We start from the raw sequence: 19341 nt of genomic DNA on the forward strand, positions 1-19341 counted from the left end.
CTGCTGGGTATCTCTGCTAGGGGCACTCTGGTTAGATCCCATTTTCAAAACGTGGTCCAGATGGATGTTCCTTCTCACTTTTTCTTTGGTTTGGAGAGCAAGAATGGCCAAAAGAGCCTGCTACACTCTCTGAGGTCAGACACTGGGCAGATGCTGCATGAGACAGCCGACCTCCGTCAGTGTGCGGTTGGTTTCTACAAAGAGCTCTATAGAACTGAGTACCAAGAAGAGCCGGAGGTGGCACGGTCCTTCTTTGAGGGCCTCCCTAGAGTCTCAGCTGAGGACGGCGCAGAGCTGGAAGCACTGCTGTCAGGCCAAGAGCTGCTAGAGGCTTTGCAGAGCATGCAGAGTGGGAAGGCGCCTGGGATTGACGGTCTCCCGGTCTGTGATTGGTGAGGATCTTTTGAGTGTCCTCAGTGATAGTCTGAGAAAGGGGAGGCTGCCTCTGAGCTGTAGGAGAGCGGTCATCACTCTCCTGCCCAAGAAGGGAGACTTACAGAACATCAGGAACTGGCGTCCAGTATCTTTACTCTGCTCCGATTATAAAGTGCTCTCAAAGGTACTGGCAATGAGACTGAGGAAGGTGAAGATGTTTATTTTGGGGTACAGGTACAGCAGGAAGAGGAGGTTAAAATGTCAGCTCTTCAACTTCCTGCTGGGTCAGGCAAAAATGGCCATTTATCTAAGTAGGAGGAAAAAGATTGAGGATTCAGTGCTGGTAGATACCACTATTTTGTTTAGAGGTATGGTAAAGGCAAGGTTACGAACGGATTTTCATTTTTACAAGTTGACCAGCAATGTAGCAGAGTTTGAGATGATATGGTGTTACAAGTGGGTGTTGTGTACAGTTGTGGAGGAGTTGTGGTTGGTTTTTGGCTTTGTTCTGATGTGAAGTTTGTCTTATTCTTCTTGATTTGAGTTGTTGTTCTGTGTTTTGCAGTATACATTCTGATGTATTGTTGATTGCTGAGTGAGAAAATAAAGTTGTGTTTAAAAAAATAAAAAAATAAAAAAATCTCTCTCTCTCTCTCTCTCTCTCTCTCTCTCTCTCTCTCTCTCTCTCTCTCTCTCTCTCTCTCTCTCTCTCTCTCTCTCTCTCTCTCCTCTCTGTCTCTCTCTCTCTCTATATATGTCCCTGTCCCTGTCTCTCTCTTCTCCCCCTCTCTCTTTCCCCCCTGTCCCTGTCTCTCTCTCTCTGTCTGTCTGTCTCTCTCTCTCAGCTAACTGCATAAGTGCAGTAGGACAGGCCATCACTCAGAACCCCGGCTGAATGCGTTAGTATGTCTTTAGACACAACCTTGTTTATATTTCCGCCTTGTGTTAAGTGTGATTTGCCATCGGACCTCCCGGAAGATTCAATAGAAAAATGTGTAGGGAGGGTTAAAATGTGTAGGGAGGGTTAAACATTGACATTTTTTTCTTTGTTCAAATAAGTGGTCTGCGTGTTAAAATAATAGCTCTACACTCCCAGTCTCCCGGTCCATCCGCTCTGCAGTAAACAGAACATATATTTCCTGGTATCCAGTTCCCACTTTATCCAATCAGGATAAAGAGAAGTCCACTTACAGCACCTTTAAACAGCTGCAGTTGTTGCAATGTGATGATTGAAAGCTGCTTTGATTGCTGTTGTCAATGAACCATGTACTCCATACTGAGTTATTTAAATCCAACCAAACTGCACACCGACAGTCATACATGTCGGTATCAAAGAACAAATGAGATAAACATCAAGAAAAAAACGAGGTAAAAAATGTATACCCGAGAACAAAGTCACAAGTGAACCGTGCAGATGTGTCCAGATGCCTGACGAGTTTGTGTGTCTGGTGTCCAGATGTGTCCAGATGTGTCCAGATGCCTGACGTGTTTGTGTGTCTGGTGTCCAGATGTGTCCAAATGCCTGACGTGTTTGTGTGTCTGGTGCCCAGATGTGTCCAGATGCCTGATGTGTTTGTGTGTCTGGTGTCCAGATGTGACCAGATGGGTTTGTGTGTCTGGTGCCCAGATGTGACCAGATGTGTTTGTGTGTCTGGTGCCTAGATGTGACCAGATGTGTTTGTGTGTCTGGTGCCCAGATGTGCCCAGATGTGTTTGTGTGTCTGGTGCCCAGATGTGCCCAGATGTGTCCAGATGCCTGATGTGTTTGTGTGTCTGGTGTCCAGATGTGACCAGATGTGTCTGTGTGTCTGGTGTCCAGATGTGACCAGATGTGTCTGTGTGTCTGGTGCCCAGATGTGTCCAGATGTTCCTGATGTGTCTGTGTGTCTGGTGCCCAGATGTGTCCAGATGCCTGATATGTCTGTGTGTCTAGCGCCCTGATGTGTCCAGATGTTCCTGACGTGTCTGTGTGTCTGGTGTCCAGATGTGTCCAGATGCCTGATGTGTCTGTGTGTATGGCGCCCCCTGCAGGAACGTGACCTTCCACTACCGCAGGAGCAGTGCGGCCTACTCCGGGGGCCTGTGTTCCGACAGCCGGGGCGTAGGGGTCAACGAGGTCAGAGCCCTTATTTAGAGCCACATCTTTTTAATTTCATGTCATGTAATGGACAGTAACGATTCATCTGATCTTATCTTATATAATCTTATTCTATATTATCTTATCTTATTTTATATTATGTTATCCTATCTTATATTATCTTATTAGTATCTTATATTATTTTACATTATCTTATATTATTTTATCTTATTTGATATGATCTTATATTATATTATCTTGTTATCTTATCTTGTCTTGTATTATCTTTTCTTATTTTACATTATCTTATTTTATCTTATCTTATATTTAGTGCTGTCAGGCGATTAAAAAAATGTATCGAATTAATTACAGGATTTGTAATTAATTAATCGAATTAATCGCATTTTAATCGCATAACCATTTTATGCCTGATATTCTATATTCTATAATCATATTTCAAATTGCATGTGTCCGGATGGCAGAATTCAGTACTGTATCTACAAAACCTTCTGTTTAATCATCTTACATATATAAATTTGCTTAGATTCTTCAGGTCTGGTCAATTTTAGCATGGTGTTATTCACAGTCAAAGATAAAAAAAAATTATTGATATTCTCATTTGGTTCATTACAATTTACTCAAGCCTAGTAACAGACAGTATTTCTGACACTCGGAATACATTCCCTGAGATCCATAGATGTCCCTAGAATCAGATACCAAGAACATGCAAATGGACCATATTAAAACAAAGTCTGTAAATGTGTATTCTACGTTATTATGGAATGAATGAGATAAAAAAATAAAGATTATAAAAAAAAAAAAAATGTAATTAATTTTGAGTTAATTTTCATAACGGGATAATTTGCTGTGTAATTAATTAATCTAATTAACGTGATAAACTGACAGCCCTACTTATATTATCTTGTATATTATATGATATTATTATCTAGTCAGCTCATCTCATCTCATCTTATCTTACTGGTATCTGATGACTAATTTCAAACACTGAATTTGAATCAGAGCTTGTTTTAAAGACGCACTAATATTTGTGATCATTTGAAATGCGTACACTCATTCAATGATGCGGGATAATCTCAAAGTTCGTCCGGGGGAAGGGATAAAAAATATCATATATACGTAGTCAAATACACTGTGATGTTCTTCCTCCACAATCAAGTCGGAGTACTGTTTGATGTGATTACCGTTGAGTGATAATGTCTTTGATCTCTGTTGCCGTGCCAACAGTACGGCACCACCTGGACCATGGCGGTGACGCTCTCCCAGAGCCTGGCGCAGAACCTGGGCATCCAGTGGGACCCGCCATCCAAGAGAAGTATAGCACAGCACACATCATCATCACCATCAACGGACCTATCTCAAACCCTGCCCTCTTTTGTTGATCCTCCAATCACAACAACTGTTGCTTCCCTCGTTGTGATTGGAGGTTCAAGAAAAGAGGGCGGTGTTTGAGATCGATCGGATAGGATTCTAAAAATAGAAATAATCTAGACAGTAGAATTAACTACTAGAATTCTGCAGATTCTTATTTATCAAGTGATGCAGAAAACGATTCAGCAGATTATGTTTGGGCTGGGTCATAACCTTAACACATTGGGTGCCACGCCTTTTTCGGGCCCCATCTATGCACTGCCACGCTAGGAAAACTCCAACATTTTGGGAAATTAGCTTATTTGCCATCTACCCTGGAGTTAGACAAGAAGATACATACCTTTTTTCTTCTCTGTGTGCATGCAGTAGGAGTAGGAAGACGTGCACCGTTAGCCTAGCTTAGCGTCAGTCACTGGAAGTAGGTTCCTCCATTAGCCTAGTTCCCAACGTCTTCCTACTCCTACTGCATGCACAGAGAAGAAAAAAGGTATGTATCTTCTTGTCTAACTTTTAAAGTTTTCCTTTAAAAGATAGGAGTCTGTCCGTTTGTAGAGCTATAACTATATTCTATATTATAGCTATGGATACAATACTATGGTCATTTGACAGTGACTTCCCAGATAGCAAAAAATGAGTCAATCAACGTTGAAATAGGGTTCGGCAGAAATATTGAATCTATGTTGAAGCCTGACATCGAAATTATACAGATCGTTGTCTATGACTTACATGTTGAATCAACGTTAGGTGTCAACCATAACTGATACTATATCAATGTTGATTCAACCATCATCTAAATGGTAATCTACATGCACATTTTAGTTGATTTTATATTGAATCAATGTTAGACATCAATGTTTATTCAACCATAATCTAAATGGTAATCTACATGCACATTTTAGTTGATTTTATATTGAATCAATGTTAGACATCAATGTTTATTCAACCATAATCTAAATGGTACTCTACTTGTACATTTGTAACTTGTACATCTACTTGTAACTTGTAAAGTTAAGGAATCAATACTGATTAATGTACATTTTACATTAAAATATTGCTGCTGATATGTATACATCATAACATTACATGTTTTTTTCCTGCTGTTAAACACACTATTGTTAAATAAATAATAATACAATTCTTATATGACCATATTTCCAAAAATGTGTGAACAAAAATTACAACATGGCTTTAATATGAAAATTTATTTTTTTCTAGGGTCTCATATCATACTTCCAGTGACCATACCTTTTACACAAAAAAGAATAACAGACCTTATAACAGGCTTTCATTAACAATACATATATAGCCACTGCCAGAATAGTGACACACATATTGTGTGTGGTGAGCACACGCATTCATGCACAACGAAGACAAGATTGCGTTGTCTCAATCATTTTAACTATAAATTTATGAGCTCAAAGTATGAGCTCACTGACTGAAATGTCCAACAAAAAGCATCAATTGTCAAATAATATTGATCACATTAACTAGACTAGATGTTTTTGAGGAAATTAGAAAGGGAACAACAACTTAACCCTTGTGTCTGATCAGATTCGTATTTGTTTGATAACTTTGCAGTGATTATGTTTGTAGCCAACATAATATGTGGCATAATCTTTTAATTATCTTGTATTTTTTTTTTTACTCTTCATAAATTGTTTATTCCACTTCAGCCCGATCATAACCACCACATATTATTTTGTTTGTCATATTTAACAACTCTTTTCAGAAAAGTGGGAGTATTTCATTACAAAAATAATATAAAAAATGGTTATGATCAGGGCTGAAGTTGAATAAAATATTTATGGAAAAGAAAGTGGGAAATTATTTCAACATAATCTTTTTATGGAGTTTTTCAATTTAGTCCCCTAATAAGAGTATAATACTTTAGTTTTCAGACACAAGGGTTAAATAACAATGGCAGAGGATTTGAATTTAAACACAGTGGAGCTTAGATGATCTACAGTTGTCCACGACTTATCCTCCAAGGCATCTGCTATATAATAATCTTCAGATTTACTTAAGTGTTATTAGTAGGTTACAGCAGTAAGCATTAGTTTGCTCAGTCAATTATGGCCAATTCGTTTTATATTGTTTAATACAGTTAAATAAATAGATAAATGAAAAGATTTTTTTTTGGATTCCCCCCCCCCCCCCCCCCCCCCCCACTGTACCGAAAATAATACCGAACCGTGTCTTCAAAACCGAGGTACGTACCGAACCGTGGATTTTGTGTACCGTTACACCCCTAATGTTTCTATAACTCTCTCCCATATAACTCTCTCCCATACCCTTAACACCAACCGCTGAAGTGCCCTTGAGCAAGGCACTAAACCCCCAACTGCTCCAGTGGAGTTGCTCAGTGGCCAACAGTGTCAGACTGTGGTTGTACTGGGGCCTAACAAAATTAATAGTTGGTTTCAGGTTGGTTGTCAGTTTGGCCATGGGTAGGTAGGGAATTTATTTTATTTTATTTTTTTATTTTATTCTTTCCCACGGCGACTATGGATAGGGAATTTCTTTATTTAATTAAAATGTTCACAACAACATGGATGCATGTACTCTGCCAGCATGTTTAATATCCATAATACTAAATGTTTGACTAAGATTTCTATGAAACTTTATAAAAATAAAAATAAAAAATTATTTTATTTTTATAATTTTTTCTAAAAACTCATAAAATATATTGGGTCGCACCTAAATCGGCAGGGTCGGTCGGCAACCTGAAACCAACTATTAATTTTGTTAGGCCTGGGCAGCTCCCAGGTGTGAATGGAACTCTGTGAATGTGAAGCAGGGCGTAGCTGAAAAAGAGCATCCGTGCTCAGCGAACCTACCCTGGGTAAATAAAGGTTAAAATAAAAAATAAAAAAAATAAACACTGCAAGAACAGGCTGAAGCAGCAAGTCATTCAAGTAGATGCCGTCCATGGAAGAACAGTGTCCATGAGGGTAATTCCTTGTACTGTATGAACCAGGGAAACAGTGTGCTGGGGTACCCCAAGTTTGACTCTGGTTCGCTTGACAATTAAGTTTGGGTCACTTCGGTTCCAAGAACAGGCTGAAGCAGCAAGTCATTCAAGTAGATGCCGTCCATGGAAGAACAGTGTCCATGAGGGTAATTCCTTGTACTGTATGAACCAGGGAAACAGTGTGTGCTGTGCTGGGGTACCCTAAGTTTGACTCTGGTTCGCTTGACTTAAGTTTGGGTCACTTCGGTTCCTTGAGATGCCTCCCTCCCGGTCTGGCGCATAACGAAGCCACTTCTTGACAGTTTCGCTGTAGTCCTGGTCGTCAGCTTGGGGTCAAACTGTCGAGCAGCAGCTGATAGACACAAAAATAAAAAAGTGAGGAAGAGAGGTGAGATGATGTACGATGATAAGAGCACCCCTCACTTCACACGAGTGCGATTTTTTTTAATCACTCAATTACTCACTCTGTAGGTCTATAGTAACAAGCTACAGTCAGCATCCAGTTAGACTGGACAGGAAAGAGAATTAAGCAATCGCCTAGCCTGACACCATCTAGGCAATACAATGTGTATCCATGCACCTCTAAAGCTCACCAATTACGTTGTCCATTTCTTATAGGTTGCACTTTCATCACTTTATTCCAACATAACACTTTTTTTTAAAGTTTTTGCAACAGCATAATTATATTCTGAATCACCAGCATCACCAGCATCACCACCTCACTACCTAAACTTAACCTATGAAGTAGTTTGCAGGGGAGGAAGCTCACCAAACATGCAGGCTTGTAGTGTGGTGTGCTTGAATGGCTTCTTGCTTTCTGAACAACGCTTGTCTTTCTTTCCAGCCCAGTTGAACCCACTGGCCAGGGCGTTGGTCATAGCAGTTTTCAACATCAGTCTGATCAGGTTCTCTGAATTGGTGCCTCCTACCAAAGCCAGGCGAGAAATCTAAATCAGAGAGAAGAAAATGAAGGCCCTGCGTTAGAAACAGCATAACATTTATTTTATGAACACAGAGCAACCAACTTGTTTATACACACACTTTATGCATGCACTGATATTCCAGCCCATGCCAGTCATTAGGTTTAACCACATTAACCCTCCTGTCCATATGTAAACGGTATATTTGAACAATTTCAAAACGTTTCATAAATAGCAGATATACAAGCTCTAACACGTTTTGAACTAGAAAGTGCTAAACACATTTTTCCCCTGAACAAGACCACACTGAAACGATCTACATTTGATAAATGAATGCAGTTCAATAAATTACCATCTTTTGACGGACTGATTGCTCCATCAGTAATGATTCTGCCTCATTGAAGTCTTGTTCACTGGCGATTGGCAGCTGGAAGGGGAGCATAGTGGTTGTGGTGGCCACCCCGTGTCCCCTGGTCCCACCAGATATGTTGCCCTCAGCCAACTCGGTCTTGATGAACTGCACATCTCTGGACAGATCCTTCACCACGACAAGTAATTCAGCAAGCATTGAATTCATCTTCTGGATGGTAAGGTCTTCAGAAGAAGAGTTAAAATCATTAAGTGAGAAATAAAAATAAGCAGCAAATCACACGAGGAATTACACCATGTCCAATAGACTTGCCTTTCATAAGCTGCCCATCATCGCCGGCCATCTGTCTACGCTGTGAAACACCAGATGGGGTGTTGTGCCCTGAGCTGTATCCTGACATCACTGTAGAAACAAAATCATAGTTATATATTTCACTATAGTTTGACTGCATTGGATCAAACTGGTGGTAGTTCCCTCTAAAATGGCATACCATTTTGTGCATGTTGTGAGAGATCAGGGGGACTGTAGTATTGCCCCGAGCTGAATCCCGACATCCCTGTAGAAACAAATCATTATATTTAAAAATACAAAATCTGACTTGTCAGTCAAATTAACATACATGTCATAATCACTAACACCGGTTCCTGACAGGCAGCAAGCGAGCGAACTGGAGACGAAATCGCACACGACACTGTCCTGATATGACGCAGCGCGTGTCCGAGTGTGTGTTACCTGGATTCTCGACCAATAAAAAGTGTTTAGGGGCGGGATTCGGCCGCGTAATCGCTCAACTAGAGACACAGCGAGCGAATATTTGAGGGGTGAACGACATCGCTGCTCAGTTCACTGTCGCTCGCGGCAGGTCAGGATAGTCTGATTGAAACGAATACATTTTAATCACTTTTTCTCGCTCGCTCGCGTCGCTCTATGTCAGGAAGGGGTGTAAGGAGTTGTATCCCCGTCTCTCAAAACACTGTTACTGAAAGAGTACAGTATCATACCACTACTTGCACTTTGTCGATCTTGCAGCTGCTGGACATGTGAGGCCTGCTGCTGCTGGTGGTACTGTACAATATCAAATCCTGGCATCTCGGCTGAAACACAGTAGGAAATACACAAAGTTATTAGCAAATGACGCTATTGTAATCCCCCATGTGAGAAAATGTTTGATTTCCATTCAGCTGATTTCATGTGCACTGCCAAATACTACTTTAATAAAAATATCAAAGACAATGCGAGACAATACAGATATTTTAAACATGCCAGAATATTATGTTATGAGATTGCTTGATAACTCACCATTATGTTGAGTTAGCGATTGCCGGTAGTTGCTAGTAACCAGATCTACAAAGGGGAAATGTAAAATAAGTTGCGACTCAAACATGGTGGAAATTGTGCTCAATATAAAAGCATTATGTACAACTACACATTTTTATTGTGACATTGCTTGCAAGTTGTGAAGGCTTTGAATTTTTGTAGTGGGCTGGCATGCACATTGTAAACATGTATTCTGTTGCATGCATGATGCCAGCGACCTGCCAGCAAGCTCCTCACAAGAACACAGATATGGGTTCACTTACTGTTATTTGGATCAGGAGTCTGCAACGAATCTAAATAGCTGTAGATCATGCCACCATCCAAAGAATCTAAAAAAGGTAAGCCAGGGTGAGAATTGAAGATGCTACAAATCATGTTTAAACAGTCATCTAGTTGGCATTTTAACATTCATAGCAACATACCATTCATTGTAGGCTCTTGGCCAACAACTGGAGGGTTGCCGGATCTTAGCGCCTTACGAGACCGGCTCGATTTTGGAGTCTGTCCTACAACATATTTTAGTTGGCATGTTATTCACAATGTATATATTTTGGGCCAACTATAGAATAACTGCAAGAAATGCAGAAGTCCAATCAAATTAAAATGCTCAATTTGTCGGTACATGGTCAGACTAATTTGTTTAACTGTTTTTTATTATTATTATTATTATTATTATTATTATTATTATTATTATTATTATTATTATTATTATTATTATTATTATTATTATTATTATTATTATTATTATTATTATTATTATTATTATTATTATTATTATTATTATTATTATTATTATTATTATTATTATTATTATTATTATTATTATTATTATTATTATTATTATTATTATTATTATTATTATTATTATTATTATTATTATTATTATTATTATTATTATTATTATTATTATTATTATTATTATTATTATTATTATTATTATTATTATTATTATTATTATTATTATTATTATTATTATTATTATTATTATTATTATTATTATTATTATTATTATTATTATTATTATTATTATTATTATTATTATTATTATTATTATTATTATTATTATTATTAACTGTAGCAGTGATCATTTCCAAAGTGCCTATATAAAATAAATGCATTGCATCAATACCTGGGAAACCCACATCAGGTGCTTTGGCAAAACGTTTTCTTTTGGCGTCGCCACTCGAGTCATCAGAGTCCGAGTGCACATACTGCACATACTGCTGATTTGGCCTAAAAAAAAGTATATATATACACACATGTAATAAATGTAGTTATGATACTACGTTTATTAGTCAAGGCTAAAGTCTGAATACATAGGCCCTCAGGCCACTGTGTGTTATCCTTTTAGCACTACTTGCAACTACAACAGCAGTGCTGTAACTGAGGGGTACAATTCCCTGACTGTATTGATAAGTATGGTATTATTAAACCACTGCCTCTTGTACTTTAACTTCTGGCCATCCAGTACATGATATAGATATGATGAACACTTTCCCACCTGATGAAACGAAGTCCACACAAATGTATAAATCGAATATTTTATATAGCAAAGGGTATATACAACGTTCACTTAATGACATTTATGATTTGAAATGCACTTGTAAGGCAAATGAGTATTCGTAGGTAAATCAACATTGAATGTCCAATCTCTGGTTACGCAGGGAGCAAGTATACAACCTGGTTGTTTAGGGAACTATAGCGATGGTACTTAAATGATTATAGTTGGATACACTAAGGGGGGGGGGGGGGGGGTCCCGCTGGTTGTAAGACAGTAGGGGGGGTTAGAAGAGCCGCTGGCGGTATCCCATCTGGCCGACGATTTCTTGGGAGAATTCAGAGTCCTGAACACGATGCCCACAGAACCTCGGTCCGCAGATGAATACAGCTGGACCCTCTGGTGGACGGTAGCTGCCGGTCCACAACGAAGAGACGTGAGGCGACCTCACTCGGTGTAGAGCGCCGTCTCACCTGGACTCATCTCCGGGGGGTAGTTCCAACACTCAGCAGTGTTGGCCGTTATCCATGGAATAATCAAAGCACCCAAAGCATGTAGATAATCCAAGCCGTGGAAGGCTCGCCGTCGTCCGGGTAAAGTAATCCAATGTACAGGTCCACTCGTCCTGGCCCGGAGCTCCTCGGATGCAAGCACCACACGTGGTCTGCCCAGCCTGGTTAAGACTCCAGATAACGTCAGGAACGATGGGGGTACTGCTCACTTTATAACTCTAACCGAACGATGCACCATACATAATAGACTATTATTAGCTTAATAGAAATACGTCCAACTCGACGGTACAGTGCCAAACTATGATAATTCAACTATTAATCCACACGATGTCTCAATGCCTATTCTGAGGCCAAGTAGGCCTTACTGCACCACACGTGCGTCGTGGGTGAGGCTTCGCGTCTGTTACTAGGTTGGAGGGTAAAGAACTAATGGACTAAAAAGAAAGTTCTACTTTACTTGCGCCATATATATATGCGCTGTGAACAAATAGTACCATTCGTATTTCGCCAGACGTATTCCTACGCGGAACCGGGCTTGCCACGACATGTTGGTCGGCACGATTGAACTTGAACCAAGGGGCATGGCTGCTGGCGCCAGGTTCTCGTCCAATGGTAGAATGAAACTATTATGGGCTGTTAGTAGACTAAAGGGATATTCAGTGCATATTGTACAAGGAATATACAGGGGATATCAAACGATATACAAATACTATTAAATATATATCCATAAATAAATATATATATTCGGTTTAATCTGATCCTTCACAACAAGTGCCATTATTTACAACACCCTAGGGAGAGTTGTCCCTTTAACAAAGTGAACACTGTACCTGGATCTTCTTTTCTGGCGGAGATCTCCTTCGTCCTCAGATTCAATTTCAGAGGTTGGACACATAGTTGAGGTGTACTTGGTCTCTCGTTTTTTGGCCTCATCATGGGTCTCTGGAAAGAGCAGAGAGAAAATGACAATTAACATATCTGCAGTCCAGTGTTTAACGAAAAAATATATGTACCTCTTATCATATGTGCATCGTCACAATTTGCGTCCTCACTTTTTGTGTATGTGTTGCACGAAATACTCACCACACGTAGTAAGCTCACGTACATCCTTATAGGTGATCCATTTATCATCTGGTTGCAGTCCATCTCGAAGGGCTTTTGTGAGCTTTATGTGTTTAGGGGGCCATAACACAGTCTGGTCTTTAGCATTAAACCAGCTCTCTAGAACTACTGCTGTCCCACCATTTGGGAACTGTACAACTGACCACAGCACCACCTCACCATTCATCTTCAAAGGGCTGAAATGAGAATTTACGGTACTAATAATGATCTATCCTTACAAGCCATTCCCATACCGTCCTAAACCAGCCACAGGACCAAAGCAATATAATCCAGCCGAAAAGGGCTCTGTAGTCGTCGGTGTAGGTTATCCAGTGTACATATCCACACGGTTCTCGTCTAGGGCTCCTCGGATGGCGGCACAAGGTTGGGCCGCCCAGCCTGGATAAGCACACTAGCTCGGTACGATGAAACGTTGGTAATGCTGGTCACTGTAGAACGGTAGCCGCACGATACACTATACATAATAGACTAATACTTAATAATAGAATAGGTCGAACTCGACGATACAGCGTTAAACTCTGACACTTCAGCTATCAATTTGCACGCGGTCTCAAGGCTCTATTTTGGGGCAAAACGGGCCCACTTCACAGCACGTTGTATCGTGGTGAAGGCTTCAACTTATTGGGGTAACTAACTGCTGTATCCACCTGCAACATATTTATACGTAAGGTGAATAATCTATAGTACCAGCCTTATTTCTGTCTGTAGTCGTCGGTGTAGGTTATCCAGTGTACATATCCACACGGTTCTCGTCTAGGGCTCCTCGGATGGCGGCACAAGGTTAGGCCGCCCAGCCTGGATAAGCACACTAGCTCGGTACGATGAAACGTTGGTAATGCTGGTCACTGTAGAACGGTAGCCGCACGATACACTATACATAATAGACTAATACTTAATAATAGAATAGGTCGAACTCGACGATACAGCGTTAAACTCTGACACTTCAGCTATCAATTTGCACGTGGTCTCAAGGCTCTATTTTGGGGCAAAACGGGCCCACTTCACAGCACGTTGTATCGTGGTGAAGGCTTCAACTTATTGGGGTAACTAACTGCTGTATCCACCTGCAACGTATTTATACGTCTTAGCGGTGACTTTGAACTAGACATTGGGGGTATGGCCGTGGCGCCTAGGGGGGTCGCTGTCCAATAGGAGAACGAATATTATGGTCTGGCCTGTACTAGGTAAAGGGATATTCCGTGTATATGTACAAAGAATATACAAGGGATATCAGACGATATACAAATACTATACAATATATCTCAAGTAATAAATATATATATTCGGTTTAATCTGACCCTTTGTAACAGCCGCCTCCTAATTAGTCCGCACACATTGCATTTTTGAAGCATTTAAAGGAAAACTCCAACATTTTGTGAAATTAGCTTATTTGACATCTTCCCTGGAGTTATAAGAAGATACATACCTTTTTCGTCTCTCTGCATGCATTGGGCTTAGGGAACGCCTGGACAGTTAGCCTAGCTTAACTTCATCACTGGAAGTGGGGCAGACATCTAACCTAGTTCACTACAGTCAGGAAATATACTCCAAATACAATCAAAATACAACTCCCAAACGTTCCCGTAAACATGTTGTGACCTGTGTATTTACCACGTCTCCCAGTCACACAAGTCACACAAGTCTCCCAGTCACACAAGTCACACAAGTCTCCCAGTCACACAAGTCACACAAGTCTCCAAGTCACACAAGTCACACAAGTCACACAAGCCCAAGTCTCCAAGTCACACGAGTCACACAAGTCTCCAAGTCACACAAGTCTCCCAGTCACACAAGTCTCCAAGTCACATGAGTCACACAAGTCTCCAAGTCACACAAGTCTCCAAGTCACACAAGTCACACAAGTCCAAGTCTCCAAGTCACACGAGTCACACAAGTCTCCAAGTCACACAAGTCTCCAAGTCACACAAGTCACACAAGTCCAAGTCTCCAAGTCACACGAGTCACACAAGTCTCCAAGTCACACAAGTCACACAAGTCCAAGTCACATGAGTCACACAAGTCTCCAAGTCACACAAGTCTCCCAGTCACACAAGTCTCCAAGTCACATGAGTCACACAAGTCTCCAAGTCACACAAGTCTCCAAGTCACACAAGTCACACAAGTCCAAGTCTCCAAGTCACACAAGTCACACAAGTCTCCAAGTCACACAAGTCTCCCAGTCACACAAGTCTCCAAGTCACATGAGTCACACAAGTCTCCAAGTCACACAAGTCTCCAAGTCACACAAGTCACACAAGTCCAAGTCTCCAAGTCACACGAGTCACACAAGTCTCCAAGTCACACAAGTCACACAAGTCACACAAGTCACACAAGTCCAAGTCACACAAGTCACACAAGTCACACAAGTCTCCAAGTCACACAAGTCACACAAGTCTCCAAGTCACACAAGTCTCCAAGTCACACAAGTCACACAAGTCACACAAGTCCAAGTCACACAAGTCACACAAGTCACACAAGTCTCCAAGTCACACAAGTCACACAAGTCTCCAAGTCACACAAGTCTCCCAGTCACACGAGACTCATGTGACTGGGAGACTCGTGTGACTTGTGTGACTGGGAGACGGGGTAAACACAGGTCACAACATGTTTACAGGAACGTTTGGGAGTTGTATTTGGAGTATATTTCCTGACTGTAGTGAACTAGGCTAGATGTCTGCCCCACTTCCAGTGATGAAGTTAAGCTAGGCTAACGGTCCAGGCGTTCCAAGCATGCAGAGAGACGAAAAAGGTATGCATCTTCTTGTCCAACTCCAGGGAAGATGTTAAATAAGCTAATTTCACAAAATGTTGGAGTTTTCCTTTAAGCGTTTCAATTGGCCAGCCAAACATGTTATCTGTGTACATGTAATATTGTACTAATTGTGTATTTATTAATGAGGTAAGTTATGCCCCGAAATCCGACGTTAGAGTCAGTGTGTCAATATAGTTACTGCACTTTAGCTTTGTAGGGCAGTATGGTTATGCTGTTAAATGAAGTAGTGGTATTGCAATGGCACCATCTCCGTCTGGAGAGAGAAGACATTTGCGCTTGATATAGCGAAGTTTACCTATCCCTATATCTTCTTGCAAGCCACTGACCTTGTATGTACCAATGTATGATGATTCACAGGGATACATGTAGTATGGCTGTTTGTGTCTGTACTTTCTGTAAATTATATATACCTCTTCCTCTGATTTAAGAATATTCTCTACTAATGCAAATCCATCTCCAACCTCAATACAATTGTCTCCTTTCTTTGTGGACAAAGTAAACCGATGAGTGGAGACCTTCCTGTACTGTTGTGAAGAAGTAAACTGTGGGGGGACAGGCCCATCAGTGTGAATATTACGCAAAATTGGATCATCTGTGGGACATGGGGATCCAACATGTGGAATTTCAGACAACCTTTTCACTACCTGTTGTAGAGGCTGATGTGGCTTGCGTAGAAGATGCTTAATTTGTCCAAGATAGTTCTCAAAAGGGAATCCTGAGATATTATCTAGAGTGCCAAACTTCCTGTATTCCTCAGCCAAATGAATAAGCTGGTGTACATTGTACACAATTTCACCTCTTCCATACACTGTCCCAAAGTGTTCAACAAAAGAAACCATCAACTTGTGCGCAAAGGCCAACATTTCCTCAGAAATACTAGGGGACAGCAACAAGTACATTCCAACAGAAAACAACATGAAGTTGTCATACAGCTCACTGGGGAGGGAATCCTTCAAAACAACAGGACCCCAATACAACATGAAGGATTGCAACTCAGTAGCTTTCCAGCGATCTAACTCTGACAGTTCCCTTGGTTTACGGTTAAATTCACAAGGCATGTAGGGACGTAGCTTTAGCAGTTTACCTGAAATGGCTTGTACAGTTTTGGAAGGGACCCTTGTTGCCAAATTCTTCCCCTTTAACCATATATTAAGCAGTTTCCTTGTAACTCCGAGACAACAGAGATGCATGTAATCAGTTGGAAACATAGAAACCATCTTAACTAAACCTGTTAAAGGGCTCATCCCATTGTGATGTGCCTCATCAACCATGTCTGAGAAACTGGAGTCTGTCCTAATTCTGAGTTTTGTTTCAGGATATGTCATTTTATTTCTCCATACACCCTCCTGAAAACACTTGTCACAACCAGAATAGCCATTAAATGCCTTGGTCTGCTTAATATAAGCTCTAGCCGGGGCATCACAAATGAAAGAAGAAATCTGTACATCAAATTGCTTGTCATTATAAATAATGCCATTAGACAGTACATTCTGAAGATCTTTGACAAACTGCTCTAGGTACTCAAAAACACTCTTTGGCTTGCTTAGACCACAAAAAATGCCAACAACAAATGGGGACTTTGTGTAGTCACATTTGAGACTTCCAAGTATGGGCCAAAACTGAAGTTTAGAACTTTTGAATAAAGGTAAACCATCTATATTAAACTGTAAATTAAGAGTTGTCAGAGTTGCCGGTAAAATCAAACATGCCAACCGTGAAAGCACCCCTTTGACTAAACCAAAATGATAGTATTCTCCCCCTTCAATCTTAGTGGTAGGCACATGTTTTTGTGTTCCTAGCTATGTTCTTCCATCTTTAGGAAGGGTGGGGTGAAACATCTTCAAAATGGACAGCAAAGATGATAGTGCAACCAGAGAGACTGAATAGGATGTTGCCCAATATTTTAAACTTGAATAAATAAATCTTCATTATGCTCATCACTGTCAAAGACATGTTCAGGTTCAATTTCGTCATCCCCAGCTATACTTTCAAAATGTGCATTTGACTCACCTGGTGAGTCAATATTTTCACTTTGATCACTGATAGTTAGTGGTCTGTTTAGTGGCAAGTCTGAAGTTGATAAATCTAGTGGCAAGTCTGATCTAGTTGTTAAATCTAGTGGCAAGTCTGTCTTTGGTAAATCGAGCAGGCACTCAGTATAGGCTGTGACAGGATCTGTGTTCTCTAAAGAGTGATGGTTTGTCCTTGAATTAGCAGCAACAATTAACTTATAATCAGTGAGGATAGCCTGCTCTGTCTCTCTCACTAATTTGTTGACTCTACGTCTTTTAGCCCGAGAATAAGATGACATAGTGATGAGGTGCTGTAGTCAATGTAATGGTACATACATTGTGCTATTTACTTGGCTAGAACAGGTCTTTGCTTCAATTGCTGCAACGTGCGGCTTCTTGAAACTGGTACGTGATTCTGGAAAAAGAAAGAAAAAAGGGGGGAGGGTCGACATTAATGTGCTGCATTGCAATGTGCAGGGTGAAACGCTTGCATAATTCTACATTTTGATCAATATCAAGAGAGTCCATTATTATATTATTGTTATATTGTTCATTAGAAAATACCATGTATATAACCAAACGTCTAACTATATAGTCAATGTAATGGTACATAAATTGTGGTATTTACTTGGCTAGAACAATTAAGTCTTTGCTTCAATTGCTGCAACATGCGGCTTCTTGAAACTGGTACATGATTCTGGAAAAAGAAAGAAAAAAGGGGGGAGGGTCCTGATTAATGTTCTGCATTGCAATGTGCAGGGTGAAACGCTTGCATAATTCTACATTTTGATCAATATCAAGAGAGTTCATTATTATATTATTGTTATATTGTTCATTAGAAAATACCGTGCATATAACCAAACGTCTAACTATATACTATCTGTATGTCATGCATGTCCCTCCCTATGCCATAAATGTCATCATGTGTATGTCATAAATGTCACTATGAATTGAAAATGGGGGACCCTGATGTAAACGAGACAAAAACGTCTTTCTCTGGTCTGCATCCCCTTAACAATTGTGTGTATTGAGCCATATTGTATTGTACCCCTGCTGCAATCTGTTAAATAAAGTTTTCATTCATTCATTCAACATTAGCAGGACCAGTGGCACGCCAAACAGCCTGCAAACTACCTGGCGTTCTATCGCCATGCTCTAAGACAAACTCTAACCTTAACCAACTTAGAAAGAGTGCCTAAGCTTAAAGGGGAGATGAAGCATATAGCGATATAAACATAGTCATAGCATCAAATTAGTATTTAGATAAGCCACAGAAAAAAATCACGTTATAAAAATAAGCAGTTTCTAAGAAAAAACTATTTGTTATGTGAAGCGCTTTATCAACATGGGCGCCGCCATTTTGTTTGGTGACATCACCGTCGCGGTGCATTTAGCTAGCTGGCTACCTAGCCGCAGCCGGGATTCAAAGCCAACTAACCGGCTAACCCAGCTCGCTAAATACTGCATGTAGCTAGCAGAACTGTAAAATTAGTTTGAACAGCCAGGAGCAATACAAAAAGAAACACGCGGTCCCGTTGTCTGGTAGGCAACGTTGCATTTACGGATCCACGTGTTTACTAGGCCAGCTAGCGCGTGCTTCCTTGACTACTTCCTGTTCACCCAATAAGCATGCTTTTGATTGGCTGAGTCGCACAACGTCATTCAGTACCAACGCACGCAATTGGACCACGCAATTTCTATTCGTTTGGCGCTAGAATATATTTACATCGAAATAACTTAAACAACCGTACGATTCCACTTGCACACTCTCCAGAGTTATATTAAGCACACGCTAACGAATATTCATGAATATTTATCTTAGTTGACGTATATATATATTTACCTACCAAACTGCAGCATAAGCACATGCACAACGCCGTCAAGATCCACTGGTCACACTCACAATAACGTTATTTTTCACAGAACACAGTTAAGATAAAAGTAATATAGCCAAAACTTACTGTAAAGCACTCAGTAGAATCAAATCCGGGGGATCCAGACGTGC

The 19341-nt window shown here is 40.4% G+C and overlaps 1 protein-coding gene across 1 annotated transcript in view; it reads left to right on the top strand.

Moving 5' to 3' along the window:
• The window catches only part of LOC311228626 (disintegrin and metalloproteinase domain-containing protein 23-like), a 270009-nt gene that overhangs the window by 102781 nt on the left and 147887 nt on the right, over window positions 1–19341 (top strand). Inside the window, 2 exon segments of the mRNA XM_084314550.1 lie at window positions 2407–2491; window positions 3698–3785. Coding sequence (XP_084170676.1) covers window positions 2407–2491; window positions 3698–3785 — 173 coding nt within the window.

This window comes from Notolepis coatsorum (assembly GCF_963971535.1).
Source record: "Notolepis coatsorum genome assembly, chromosome: 5".
NCBI lineage: Eukaryota > Metazoa > Chordata > Actinopteri > Aulopiformes > Paralepididae > Notolepis > Notolepis coatsorum.